At 39.1% G+C, this 15,741-nt stretch overlaps 1 protein-coding gene across 2 annotated transcripts in view; it reads right to left on the bottom strand.

Moving 5' to 3' along the window:
• Positions 1–15,741, bottom strand: part of adamts2a (ADAM metallopeptidase with thrombospondin type 1 motif, 2a) — a 60,326-nt gene that overhangs the window by 34,230 nt on the left and 10,355 nt on the right. Inside the window, exon 3 of one of the 2 annotated variants that reach the window (XM_047805703.1) lies at positions 4,045–4,240. In XM_047805703.1, the coding sequence (XP_047661659.1) occupies positions 4,045–4,240 (196 nt within the window). The remainder of the gene's footprint in view (positions 1–4,044; positions 4,241–15,741) is intronic. The other variant, XM_047805704.1, reaches the window with a different exon arrangement.

Genomic DNA, 15,741 nt, shown 5'->3' with positions numbered 1-15,741 from the left:
CACACACACACACACACACACACACAACTTGATGCATTCATTTCGAACATTTCCGAACGTATCTGCATTTTATTTCCTATCACTTCTCGACACGCGTGTGAATGTTTTCGAAAGTCCTCGCTGGACATTCGGTACGCTGTTAAACATCATCTCTCCTATTAAACGATCTTATTTATAAATACTTCACAAGGCAGAAGCGATTAAGCCAAATGCTTTCCATCAAACGCATCAGGAGTTTAAGAACCGAGCTCGTTCTCGATTTCTCAACGTCGGGATTGACTTATAGTGTGATAAGTAATAAGCAAAGAATATCACGTGACAAATCGTGCTGTTCTAGGAAGATAAATCAAGCAAGCACGATCTGTTACACGTTATTCCTCCTGGACTCGAACGACACATCGTTTAAAGCTACGTTTAATGTTGTGTTACTGAGAAATCCTGAAGGCACAAACTCCTCTACGCTGAAAAGTTTTCCATATTACAGGAAAAGTACCGACTAGAACAACACAGTGATACTGGAGACTCCTTCCATAAATGTTATGTAAAGATATTCCAAATTATGTAAATCGTCCACTACGCTAATCTCTGTGAATGGGCTGTTACTATGGAAACAATAAGACATTAGAACGAGGGCATTGATTAATCCTGTGGTTTACGTTACAGGTGCTCTTAAAGAAATTTGAGTTTTGTTAGAAATACAGTCAAAAGTATGCTATCGTTATTGACGGATATAAACGGATTAAAGCAGTTAATCCAGTTTATTACCAAAATGTGACAATTAAACCTTATTTTTCTTTTTGGGGTGCCAATAGTTTTTATATCTTGAGGAGACGTCAAAATAAAAAGGAATATCCGACCGTGCATGTGGCTGGTCTCGATAAATAAATAAATAAATAAATAAATAAATAAATAAATATAAACAAACAAAAACAACCAACCAAACAAATAAATAAATAAAAATAATCAAATAGTAGTAAAAGTAAGACAAATCATCAAAACACGACCGGAAAACCTTACACAACACTGATATCAGCGAAATGTGTAAAAGTAATGGCCCCCTAACTTAATAACCTGTTTATTAGTTGTGTTCCATATGTTCCATTTTTTTTCCCTCCATTTTTCTCATTTAATTGCACAGATGATTTGCCAGTTTTACGTACTGTGACTGTATGTTCAGGACTCTGAATGATCATTTTGTTCAAAGATCGATGTGCCAAATGTGTATTACTAGAATAAATAATTTCCTAGTGCTGTAAATAAACATCCCTACCTTCAAATACGGTTAAAAAAAACTTTTAGCGAGTGGAAAAGTTCGACTGAACCACATACGGTACATAATCGAGCAATTTTTTCAGACTTCTTCAGCCTTGTAAGCTACTTGTGGTGACGTGTGACTCAGGGCTGTAAACAGTGCATGAAAGAGAAACACAAGCTTAACCTCTCCAACCAGAAGGACTCAAACAAAGACGATGGCTTTGGTGAGCCTTTCGTTTAGCTCTTAATGTTTACAGCTGGAAAACAAAGGCATTTTTAAAGCCTGACCTGTCCCTGTTCTCTCCGCCTCATTTTTCCCCTTCCACAAGTTCTACGCTAGCTCTGAGTTTTGCCCTTCTCATGTCTGCCAAGTAGAGCTTAAAATCCCATCAAATCTGCCACGTAGACACTGTCTGAATGAGTCCTGGCTTTGCTTTAACATGTCTCTGCTGGATTTCAGTACGAGCTTCAGCACTCATTTACACTCACACAGTTGACACAGATCTGCCCTTTAAATCTGGGTGCTTATTTAAAAAAAAAAAATCAATTCACCAAACAGAAAACTACTTTATTTTATTAATGATGAGTCTGAAATGCAAATGGTTACAGTATGTTGTCCATCTCCTACAGCATGAATCCAAACCCATTTCACCCACGTAATCAATTTTAGATTAGGAAGCAAAACGGTGTTTAACGACCGACAGCGGTGAAGACATGATGGTGCTGTGGAGAAGCTCATTTAAATATTCCAGTCGTCTAAATATTGCATTTTTACATTCCTCCATCCAGTCAGTTAATTGTGCGACAAGACGTAACAAAGTCGAGAGCCGAAAACATTAGAATTTGAATGTGATCTTGGGGAATTTGGTCGTCGCATGGGTTTTGGAGCCTCTGGTGAGGTTTTCATGCAAAATGGTCTCGCTGCACAAACAACAACAACAACAACAACATCTGATAATCAGGCATTCTCTAAGCACAAATATCCTGCTTCTGCCTTTAGAATATTGATCACCAGAAATCACCAGCAGTGACCAGTGTCCTAAATGTGAAGACTAATTCCAGATGTCATATCCGTTAACATGTGGAAGAAGACATCGGATGACTTGTCCCTTTAATAATTTGTTCTTTCGTTTTTGCCTCAGGACAAACGACCCAAAAGCCCTCAAAGCAGAAGTGAGTGGAAGATAAACCGAGCTTGAACGTCTCCCCGGTCGAACCCTTCATGAGTGACATGTGAATCTCTCTGAGAGAAGTTGATGAATCTGGTCTCCTCACACCTCTCCCACACAGTGCACTAAAGGAAGTGCACTCAAGGCAAGAGAGAGAGAGAGAGAGAGAGAGAGAGAGAGGGAGAGGGAGAAGCGGGAATGGGGAATGCATGTAAAGAACAGAATTCAGCCCCAGAGATTTGAGCTAAGCTGAAACATGTTTCTTAGTAAAAGAAATAAACCATAAACCATCACGATTAGTCACCAGATTTTATCATGGAACTCAAACACTAGTCTTTTTCTAATAATTCGCAGCATTAGAAATTTCTTCAGTGTGAGTAGTTCCACCTTCTGCTCAAGACGGAAAACTCTTCATATGTCGCTTTAAACCCCTTCGTTACATCGGCTAGTTTTTATTAAGTCTATTACCACAAAAATGTCAGACTCCATGATAGCAAAATATACATTATATATATATATATATATATATATATATATATATATATATATATATATATAATGTTCATGCGTAATTCATTTGTCATTTGTCTATTTCCCTTTTTGCGTGTGTGTGTGTGTGTGTGTGTGTGTGTGTGTGTGTGTGTGTGTGTGTGTGTGTGTGTGTTTTTCAGACTGTACATCTTGACACTACATCTTACTCATTTGCATTTTTCTTTTCCCCTCATAAATAATGTTTTTTTTTTTTTTCATTTCAATACTGACAGAAATTTGTCTCCTGTCTCATTTTACAAACCATTCAAAACCACAGACTATTCTTATATCCCACAAGAGGTATATTTACATACTATTTGCATATTGGACTGTGATTGGCTCATGGTTACAATCAACCAGTCCAACTGAAATGAAGCTCTGTAGTGACTTATATCTTGCTATCAAACTCAAAACTCAATAAACTTCAGTCATATTCACTACTATTCAACTTGAAGTTTACTACAAATACAGTCGAGGAGCAGCAGCCGTATTTCAGAACTTCTTGCAAGTCAGCTAATGAATATTAATGATCCCCAAGAGTCTACTTCTGAATATTAACGCCGAGTGGGTGGCGTCAGCAAAACTAGTCGGAGATGCTGATGGAGCATTCTACTACAATTTATAAAAGTACCTACAGTAGATGTGCTTTTAGAGTAAAGCTCGTGTACGACGTAGTTTGTAGACGCTCTGGAAATTGTTCCCGAACATGTGGGTGATTTTATTGGTTTGTAAAATATTTCTTATGCAAAGAAACGCCTTGTGCTGTCGTTTTGAGAACGATCGAGAACATCCGTCTTTTATCTTGTATTCAAAGAACATAATATATAGACCACACACATCTAATCTAAGCTACTTCTGGTTTTAGGGATCAAGACTACCTACTATTTATTAGTCATGCAGACAATTAATTCCAGCTGTTCCTGATACAGGTGTTAATAGTCATGAACTATCAATCAAGGTCAATAGATCTGATCAATATCGCACATCAAATACGCACAAAACTTTATTGTCTTTTTTCTAAGGCTTATATTCGGTTATGCTAAAGAAAAACCAAGTATCAAAAGCGAACTCTTTTGTCACGAGGCATCACCATGTGCTTTGAGCTCCGAGTCCTGACCTCTGGGGTGAAAGTAGTCGGTGTGACTGATGGCTGGTTTCTTGATGTCAGACGAGCGGTAGAGGATGTGATGTCGCCCGGATCCACCCTCCTCTTCTCCTGTCATGTCGCTTCCTCTCTCCAGTGGCTCGATGAAGAACTCCTCCTGACCTGCGCGGATCATTCCCGCCTGACAGGAAGACAGAGACAGAGAAGAAGGAGCCAGTGAGAAATAAAGAAGAGATAAAGAAGATGTAGCAAGATAAAAGGCTCAAAAGGAAAGAAAGAATGAAAGAAAGATACATTTTATTCAGAGACAGGTACAAAGCTGCTATGTAAAGTCCATTAAGTGAAGCAGCTAGAGGGGCTATTTCCGTAGGATCACTATATCATATTTTCAGCCGCTTTGGAAGAAATCCGATCTTCGAATCGATCCGTTCTCTGTCTTCACCTAAATCATGCGTGCTGGCAGCAGCCATCATTAAAATCTGCAATGGACCAAAAGTAAGCGTACAAGTTACATAGATTGATAGATAGATTCCCAAGAAGCTGTCATTGTGTCTCTAAGAGTCGTATTTTAGCTCCCTGTGTTCACAATTAAAGCAGAACAGGTTGTCAAAGACAAGAAGAAAGAAATCCAAGCCGAGAAATGAGATCAATACAAATGTCTTCTACTAAAGAACTGACAAGCTGATATACCTGCCTGTTCCTGTCTTGCTCTGTTTGTATCTAGTTGATGATGCCTTTCTGAAAAACGGGACGTACTCGACTGCCTGAGGCGCCATGGACATAACAACCAGGAATAAAAGACCAAGAGAGCAAAGCAAGTAAACGACAGACTGCCTATCATGTGGGACTTATTGATTACAGCGCAAAGATTGGGGCCTACAAGATAGATTCCCTATGACTCGTACATATTTAGCTTGGCTTTCCCCTGATCTTTTCCCCTACACATAACAAGTCAGCATGTTCAGTTTTCTGAAGCTGTTCAAACAAGAACTCTGAAGGTCACGTCAGCGCGCTCAGCGTTCCCAGGTCATCGCTAATAACGTAACCAGAGCTTTGAGCAGGCTGCTAGACTTCTACGTCCCCTGAGGGTCCGTTATGAAGGAAATGGCCCCGTGCCGCATAAACTGATACCACCATACTCAGGTTTAGCCATCACACTCACCTACTGTACTGACATCTATCCTGCATAGAAAAAGAAATGCAGCTGATTCATAACAGTACCACAGGAGTAGCACTGACTTCTAGCATCAATGCCTCAGACAGTTACATAATAGTTACTTGTAGGGAAAGGCTACATGATCGCTCATTTCTGTATTGAGAACCTGGATCGCGTCTATAATACTTTCTGGAGTCTTTGTATTTTTTTGCTACACTTATTTTTGTTCAGTGTTACACACCAAAAAAACAACAACACACTCAATGCTGAAACCCAATTAAAACACACTACGTCCAAATCGTTATTCGGTTCTGAAAAAATTTAGACAAAATTTACAGAGCAGCAGCAAAGTCTGAGACAGTGAAGAGAGACGAACATCCCTGACTTACTGTAGCAGTTATCTTCAGTTTAATTTGACTTGATAATCATCTGCAAATTATGCAAGCCGGTAGAGAACCTGTGGAGATTTGAGCATTTCACAGCAACATTTAACCGTCAGAAACACGTTCAGGCAAATTGTTAGCTAGCTGAGTAATTTCGACTAGCTAGGCAGATCTTTAGACGTTTTATAGAATGAAAACGCTAAACGTAAGACGTGATTGCGATATCCATAGCTCTGATTTGTTGTGTTAAATATACATGTGCTACTAAAGCTTATACGTGAGGCTCAGGATAATGTTTCTGCTAGTGTAATAAGTGCACCCGAGGATAGCTCACGTCGTTAGATAAATAATTGCTCCAAAATAGAAATAAAGTAATTTAGCAGACACCATTATTGAACTTGCCTTTTTTACCTAATATTTTTTTATACAACTGAGGGTTAAGGGCCTTGCTCAGGGGCCAAGCAGTGGTAGCTTGGTTGACCTGGGATTCTAACTCATAACCTTCCGATTGGTAGACCGACACCTTCAACACTAGGCTATCAAATCCCCCCAGCAGTTACTTATTAGCTACATAGCTATTTGGAAGGTAATTAATTCATTCATTCATTCATTCATTCATTTTCTACCGCTTATCCGAACTTCTCGGGTCACGGGGAGCCTGTGCCTATCTCAGGCGTCATCGGGCATCAAGGAAGGATACACCCTGGACGGAGTGCCAACCCATCGCAGGGCACACACACACTCTCATTCACTCACACACACACACTACGGACAATTTTCCAGAGATGCCAATCAACCTACCATGCATGTCTTTGGACTGGGGAGGAAACCGGAGTACCCGGAGGAAACCCCCGAGGCACATGGAGAACATGCAAACTCCACACACAAGGCGTGGGCGGGAATCAAACCCCAACCCTAGAGGTGTGAGGCGAACGTGCTAACCATTAAGCCACCGTAAATACTCAAGTGTGTTGCGTGTTTTTCAGCACTGCTAAATGAACACATACTAAACAACTGACATAAAACTGCCATTTGACCCTATAAACGGTAAGACAGATGAATTTCCTTAGACTTTGAAAAAGAATAATTCAAAAAACATTCAGAATATCTGGATTGACAAAAAATAAAACATACTGCAGAGATGCCAAGTTGTGCCAGGGATCTGATTGGCCAGGGACAGGACTGATTTCATCTAATCTAACATTTAACACCAATTTAGGGAAAGACAACTCCTTATCAGAAGAGGTTAGAAAGAAAGGAATATGATGTATTGTTCTGGACAGGATTGAGCTGTGGCTAACATCTGCTCCAAATCTGTTTAAGATAATAAAAAGAGTGACATATAACCCAAAATACCTCATCGGTAACAAGCAATAGGAGTAACAAGCAAGAAAAAAACGAGTCTTTTGTCCAGGTTGGTTGAATTATTGTTTACTGAGCCTGGATCAGAAGCAAGACTATTACAATGTATTATGAAAAAATCACTGATGCCACCTATAATTTACTTTAATTTAAATAAAAGCTAGTAGGTCAGTCATTCCAAAACATCTGAGTCTTCTCTGAGTGCTTGTGTTCATAGTTGGAAAGCCTGTAAACTAACACGAGGAGTTTTTACACGCACAAGTTTTACGGGATTTAGAAGGACAAAATCTTTATTTTATCAAGAAAGCTTGGGGAGAAATCCAAGATGCTGTAAACTGAAATTATAGTCTATCATCGAATGAATAAAAAACAAGAGAAAAAAAAAAACTAAATGAAAAACCACAATGCCTCGTATATCTTTTAGCTTCCAGGCATGTAAAAACGTTTAAACACAGAATCATTAATAAAAAATTTTGCTTGCTGCCTTTTACCAGGATGATAAACAACAGCATAGGCTTTCCAACAGAACAAGCAGAGCCTGCTGCACCGTCCAACACCAGCGCACCGAGTCCAAGTTCTCTTTATCAGGACTGCTGCTGTTTCTTGCTGCTGACTCCACTGAGTGCTGGAGTCATTTCCTGCCAGTGCCGAGGAAGGGAAAGAGCACCAGAGAAGTCTGAGAGATCATCTGATTCATCACATAAGGCCTGGACAGAGAATGCTTATCTTTCTGGAGACAGCTCAGTTCGAAGACCTCTTAGAAGTAAACCACATCTGACACCGGTTCTGTGTGTGCATACGAGTCAGCTCGTAGTGATACCCGTAGTGATACCGTCCAAGCCGCAAGCTGCCTCGAGGTGTCTTGGCACGAAAGCTTTTATCACCTCTGGTGTTTCTTCTAATTCATCCAAATAGTTCAATCAGCTGTGTTTCTATCAATGTTAATGCTTTTAGACCAATGGTATGTCTCGTAAACCTCCGAGAGGCAGGCAGGGGCAATCTGAGTCACGGATCTGACTCCTGAGACAGAATCCATGGCTGGGGTAAACCAGGAACATCATAATCCAAACACGGCAATTTGGGGTCCAAACCAGAAAAGTCAAAAACTCTAATTAGAACATAAGGAAGGAATCAAAATTAAGTTGATGAAGCTGGAGAACTCAGTTGTAAAGCAATATGCAAAGAAAAAAGTAATTATATTGACAAAGGTATTTGTCGTAATCATCTGTTATTGAATATTCGATGGTCAGGGTCACGCTGGATCCTGGGAACACTGGGTGTGAGTGGGGAAGACACTCTGGAATGGACAGCGCGTTCTTTTAGATAAGGAGAACATGTAAAACTCCACAGAGACAGAAAACCTAACAAAGCTCTTATTTATTTACTTTTAATTCCTTTATTTTGACTAAAATCGAGGGTCGTGTTTTGACTGACGGATAAGTCTACCGTAACAAAGACGTACTGTCAACAATTCTGGATAATTCTGTATATCCAAAGAAAAATGAATTCAAAAACCATTCACCGTGTGGAGTAAATATTGTCACGTCGTACTTATCTGTCTGTCAAAACCAATTCATAAAGACATCCACACCAGACTCAGGCAATAATTCTACATGACTCGAGTCAACTGGTGTAAACGGAATCCTTTTAAAATGAAATTTCCAGACATTTAAAATAATTTTTTTTTTATTGAGTCACAACACATACATTTTGTATTTTAGCGTTTTTGTATATGTTTGTGAGCGAAGGATTAGAATTTAAATGACTGATTTATTGCTACTTTACATGTACAACAACAGCTGGAATCCGGAGGAAGAAATAACTGCTATTTTTATAAGACTTATCCACTTTTTACCAGTACACCGAAATAGAAAATATTTTATCAGACATTTTCAGTCAGTATAAACAATCAAATGTTTTTCTGGCCGCAAGTCTGATCTAAAATGAGTCAAGACTCTGTTGGCTTTTAGTGTAAGACGTGTAAACTTGGGGCGTCTCAGAGAGCAGAAATAGCTTCACCGTCTACCTTGAAAAAAGAAACATTCATTCATTCACTCATTTTCTACCGCTTATCCGAACTTCTCGGGTCACGGGGAGCCTGTGCCTATCTCAGGCGTCATCGGGCATTGAGGCAGGATACACCCTGGACGGAGTGCCAACCCATCACAGGGCACACACACACACACACTCTCATTCACTCACACACTCACACACTACGGACAATTTCCCAGAGATGCCAATCAACCTACCATGCATGTCTTTGGACCGGGGGAGGAAACCGGAGTACCCGGAGGAAACCCCCGAGGCACGGGGAGAACATGCAAACTCCACACACACAAGGCGGAGGCGGGAATCGAACCCCCAACCCTGGAGGTGTGAGGCACCACTAAGCCACCGTGTTCCCCATAAAGGAACATTTGTGCAGAAAAAAAAATAAAAAATTTTGTTCATTTGGGAACGTTTCAACGAATATATCTCAACTAGTAGGCTAGATAAAAACAGAAAAATTCTTAAATCCCTAAGTGTCTGTGGACTGAGACATGATAAAGACATTCACTGATCAACATAGACACAACAAAACCCAGCCAACTTTTGTATGAAAGACTTTTGGGTAAGAAATTGCTTTCCAAATAACATTAAATTAATATATAACTAATCAATCTTGCTAACGCTAACGTTATTTGGGAGCATTAGCACACCTGGTGTCATGTGTCATGTGTCATGTGATCTGTGGTGAAATATAAGAGGAAAAATTAAGAACAGACACTCAGTCATCCCTAGATGGGATACTAGTTCATCACACACACACACACACACACACACACACACACACACACACACACACACACACACACACACACACACACACCATTCTGACTAACCAACCCACCAAGAGGAATGTTTGTGGAAGGAAACCAGAGAACCCAAAGGAAACCCACATGGACACATGTAAAAAATATAAATAGTAACCCAAACCCTTAAAGCTGTGGACTTTGGAGCTTTGATCCAGCAAATAATCAAATATATAAATATATAAAGATTATCACATAACCAAGAAAACAGCTGGATTCAACAGCTGAAACAAAAAGACACAATCTGTACATGTCCGTGCTGCTGTCGACTGTACATGTTCACTACATACTGTATACAAGTCCACTCGTACCTTTTAACACAGCAGGCCAGCTGTTTAAAGACCGAAGCCGCGATCCAGAAAACCGATAAAACTGCACTTTTTTGCCGTTTTAATGTAATGATACATAAATGCACTCTCACACAGACTGGTATATCAACACACAGTTCTGTGAAAGAGATTAATAGATAAGAACAATGCTGGAGGAAAATAGTCCCTTTATGGAGCATTTATAGTTTCCTACAGAGTACTAAAATAGCGTACGCACTTAAACCACACAAAGCAAAGCCCATCGATTTATTCGTTCATTCATTCATTAATAATCAATACGTAATTAGCTGACTGTAGTTAGCACACTGATAATACAGTGTGATTAACACAAAGCCATTATCTGTATCTGTTTAGTGCTCAAAATATTCTGAATTTCCTATTAAGATTTTTACAGAAAGTCAGCATTATCTACACCGAAGGTTTAACTTCTTTTACCAAAAACGCATTTACGCTTGTTTTTGTTGTGTCCATGTTGATCTTTAAATGTCTTTATCATGTCTCACTTCAGGGGGCACGATGGCTTAGTGGTCTCACTTCTGGTTAGCACGTTCGCCTCACACCTCCTGGGTTGGAGGTTCGATTCCCGCCTCCGCCTTGTGTGTGTGGAGTTTGCATGTTCTCCCCGTGCCTCGGGGGTTTCCTCCGGGTACTCCTCCCCCGGTGCAAAGACATGCATGGTAGGGTGATTGGCATCTCTGTAAAATTGTCCGTAGTGTGTATGTGTGTGAGTGAATGATAGTGTGTGTGTGTGTGTGTGTGTGTGCCCTGTGATGGATTGGCACTCCGTCCAGGGTGTATCCTGCCTCGATGCCCGACGACGCCTGAGATAGGCACAGGCTCCCGGTGACCCGAGAAGTTCGGATAAGCGGTAGAAAATGAATGAATGAATGAATGAATGAATGAATGAATGAATGAATGAATTTTTACTGAAAGTCAGCATTATCTATACCGAAGGTTTAACTTCTTTTACCAGAAATGCATTTGCGCTTGTTTTTGTTGTGTCCATGTTGATCTTTAAATGTCTTTATCATGTCACACTTCATAGTATCATGGATAATACGAAGCTCAGGACTTTATTTATCCTACTAAAGGTGATATATTCATAGTAAAGTTCCAAAAAAAAAAAAACGACTAGTGTTTTTTCCACAGAAATGCTTCTATCTTTAAAGTAAATGCTGATATCAACCCCATCAAACTCCCTGAGATGCCCCATGTGTTTGTTTATAAGCAGCTCAAATTTATCTTCAACCACTCTCTGAGTTGTTTGATATGGACACATCATCGGTTCAATCCAAATAACATATTCATATTAGCTCACGTCCCCTGCTGCCACACCCTTAAATTTCAATCACATTTCTAAAATATTAAAGCATTCCATATTCAGCGATTATAAACTAAACAAAACTTAAACTCTATGTTAAAAGTTTAAACCGAGGATTTTCTATAACATCTCATGTATGTTAGAGCTAAAGCTAATAAACTCTCTTTTCCTTTCAACAAAGAGTTGTTATGTAACATCGAAAAAATGTCTAATTGTTGAGATGGTGAAACGTCTTAACAATTCTCCAGAACTTATATTCAGGACACAGCGGTTTCTCGTTTCTTAGTAATTATGACAAGCGGATCGTCGTCTTAGTAGCTGCTTTAACTGGCAAAAGAAACTAACTTTGCCTTGGAGGCGTACAACAACAATCAGTGCATCTATGAATGGATAAATATATGTGTGACTCATTAATGAATTGCTGTTAACAGAAAATGAAGGGTTTGGTGATGCATTTTTTTTCCTATAACAGCAAACGCATAGTATTTTATTCTTTGCATCCACTTTTGGTAAGTAAAGCAGTGGTGGAATCACAGCACGCTGGCAGATTTTCTTCACGTCACCCCTTAACAACCACGACGCTTGGCAACTACCAGCATAGAAACAATATGCATCGAGTACAGATGGTCTCGGCTGACTCTGTCTACATTCTTTGTACAGTACGTCTCTAGTTCCCTGAATAGAAATAGACCTTTAGGCTTAATTAAAAGTATGTTTAATCCGTGACTATTTTTTATGAACGGCTTCAGTATACAATAGAGCTTCTATACACTGCTGACTAATACAGATCAAGCCGATGAATGCAGTCCTGAGGCTTTGGTGTGGAAAATAATATATCGAGGTCCAGCTTCATCCATTTTTTTTTTTTAAAATCACTTCTGGACTCCAGATGAGAAAATTTTTTTCCATGACTGCAAGCTGAAACTTTGAAAAAAATGCACAATTTCTAAGGTCATGTAGGGATGAAGTTGATAGTGACGATATTTTATTGTGCTCTTTGTTACTAAGTGAATTCCTTTCCAATGATTTGTCTCTTCCCTTATCACAACAAAGTCTTCCTCAGAGCAGATCTTCCAGCTGTAGCCAGATGGTCATGATGCACATGGAAATAATCTGTCAGTGTTCATAATATCAAGGAGTCAATTATAGGTTCATATACATGACTTTTAATTACGTGGCTGTTTCATTACCGCTGCGAATAGAACGTATTAACTTCGGCAAACATAAACAACCTCTAAACCTCAGCCTATTTATTTCTGCCTGCATGAGTCATGCTCGCTTTGGTTCATGTGAGCTGATTGATTGTTAAATCTCTTATGCATTTAAAGTAATGCACGAGCATGAAAGGCCAGGATCAACATGTTATTTCAGCTTGCATTTCTACAGCTCAGGCTATTGGAGAGACTTCAGCCAGATCTGTTGCTTGTCTTTGTCCTCCTATCCGAAACGCAGCCTAAACCCATTTACCTTTGCTCTGAAATAAAGAAGAGAGAACAGCTGGCTAGCAGAGAGCACAATAAGGTTCTAGAGAAAGCTAATGCTGTCTGGATCTGGACTGGAAAGGCCAGGTCGCCCTAATCTACCTTTAGTATAAAACATAATAGAAAAATTCAACTTGCATTTGATAAGAACAAAAGAAGCATGAAGATTCAAAGGTTCGGGAAGGAGCTAGATAACAAGGTTAAATTTCATGTAATGTACACCAGGGTTGGGTGGTATAGTTATCTCATTGTTACATTGCCACGATACTGACTTTTATTCTGATTATTATTAACCCGTGATACTGGACGCCCCGCCCCTTACCCCAATCTCACATCTTTTCAGAACTCTCTATATATTAACATCAAGAATCGTCTGGTTATTTAACGGCTATGACCCTGCGAGCTCAGCATCATAGCGTAGGTTTTATCCCTACCAACACAATCCAATGGGGTTCGCACAAATCGGTTGTATAAATGTACGTTTATATTTATGCCATTCGGGAGACAAACTTATCCAGAGCGGCCTTACATTTTTCTTATTTTATAAAACTGAGCAATTAAGGGTTAAGGGCCTTACTCAGGGGCTCCATAGTGTCGGCTTGGTGGACATGGGATTTGAATTTACAACCTTCTGATCGCTAATCAAACACCGTAACCGCCAGGCTAGCACATAAAGGTGAGGGATACGTAAAGGTCAAAAACTTGTGCCAAATCAAATTCAAGGGTGAAAATAGAAAAAGAAAAAATATATATAGTTATAGAAATAAATAAATAAATAAAGATAGATAGATAGATAGATAGATAGATAGATAGATAGATAGATAGATAGATAGATAGATAGATAGATAGATAGATAGATAGATAGATAGATAGATAGATAATTGTAAAATGATACCTCAAAATGGTTCTTTCAATTTTCAGTAAATACAAAAAGAAATAAAAAATTGTCCAATCTAACATGTCATTTAATGTTAGTGATAATTATTGTGTGGTAAAGGATTAGATATAAAAAGTGCTGGTTTTTTTTAACCTTTACTTCAGATTCACCTAAAAATCCACCAACCTGTTGAGTTTTTGCGATTGCCTCTGCCACCAAGCAGTATATATATATATATAAAATCATTTACACACACACACACACACCCCAAGTTTCCTTAAACAGGAAAAGGTTAAATTTATCACAAAAAATATAATTATTTGCCCCTCTTTTTTAGACTGTTATTTCTGGACAATTCAATCTTTTTTAAAATATAGAACATGCAAATGACGAGCAGGGAAAAATCACACTATCGCACACATAAGTGTTCACACAGTGAGTGGATCGTCATGTCAAAGATCCAGCATGTTCTGTTTCCTATCAGCGGTCTGGAAAAACAGCCAGGGAGTGAAAAACATGTACTTATGGATGAACCTGGAATCTGTGTGATCATCACTTCCAGCTTTCCATCTCATTTTCATTCTGTCCTCAATACCATTAATTCCTTTGTGATTAAAAACTGCTCTGTGGAGCTTGCACTCTGTATCCATGAGGTTTGGAGGCTCATTCTGATGTGGAGAATTTTCCAGAAGATGGGCCTGAAAAAAATCTAATGTTACAGTTTTTCCTCTTCATTAAAATGGGTTATCTTTCCATCAAAAGGGGGAAAAAAACACATGTGTAAAAAGGATGTGGTGGTTTTGCTTCAGTGACATAAGATAGGATAAAAAAAAAAACAGAAAACTAAAGAGAGCTAAGAAGAAGTGCAGCTTGTGGTGTTAAGTGAGATTCTCTCAAAGACTTTCGCAGTGATGTAGCAGTACATGGCTTTGTGTCCTGTTGCGAGAGTAAATTGCCTGTCTCTGAGTCGAAACACACTCTTAACTCCCAAGCACAGATAATTTACTGGACCAGAATTCCAAACGAAAACATCAATATGTCACTTGCAAATGGTAATGTAACACACATTCTGCTAGACTGGGCTTCAGGCCAACGTCAGAGTGAAAGACAGAGATACATAGCTGGAAAGAAATAGGAAGAAAGAATGAGAGAATGAAAGCAGTGTCTAAGAAGGTACTTTAGATTCCTAAGCTGTGAAAGAATGACAGAACATTAAGATACTCTTGAACTAAAAATGTGATTTTTATGGTTAACTCCTCTTTAAAGCCTGACTCCCTGGATTAGTATTCCGGTCCACTTCAGTAGTCTATACAGCTTAGTATTCCCTACACTTTAGTATTCCCTACACTTCAGTATTCCCTACACTTCAGTATTCCCTACACTTTAGTATTCCCTAATGCTTAGTATTCCCTACACTTTAGTATTCCCTAATGCTCAGTATTCCCTATACTTTAGTATTCCCTACACTTCAGTATTCACTAATGCTCAGTATTCCCTACACTTTAGTATTCCCTACACTTTAGTATTCCCTACACTTCAGCATTCCCTACACTTCAGTATTCCCTACACTTCAGCATTCCCTACACTTTAGTATTCCCTACACTTCAGTATTCCCTAATGCTCAGTATTGCCTACACTTTAGTATTCCCTAATGCTCAGTATTCCCTACACTTTAGTATTCCCTACACTTTAGTATTCCCTACACTTCAGTATTCCCTAATGGTCAGTATTCCCTACACTATAGTATTCCCTACACTTCAGTATTCCCTAATGCTCAGTATTCCCTACACTTTAGTATTCCCTACACTTCAGTATTCCCAAATGCTCAGTATTCCCTATACTTCAGTATTCCCTAATGCTCAGTATTCCCTACACTTTAGTATTCCCTACACTTCAGTATTCCCTAATCCTCAGTATTCCA

The sequence above is a fragment of the Tachysurus fulvidraco genome, chromosome 21, assembly GCF_022655615.1.
Source record: "Tachysurus fulvidraco isolate hzauxx_2018 chromosome 21, HZAU_PFXX_2.0, whole genome shotgun sequence".
Taxonomy (NCBI): domain Eukaryota; kingdom Metazoa; phylum Chordata; class Actinopteri; order Siluriformes; family Bagridae; genus Tachysurus; species Tachysurus fulvidraco.
The sequence above is the reverse complement of the archived record's forward strand: the minus strand, read 5'-3'. Positions and strand labels throughout refer to the sequence as shown.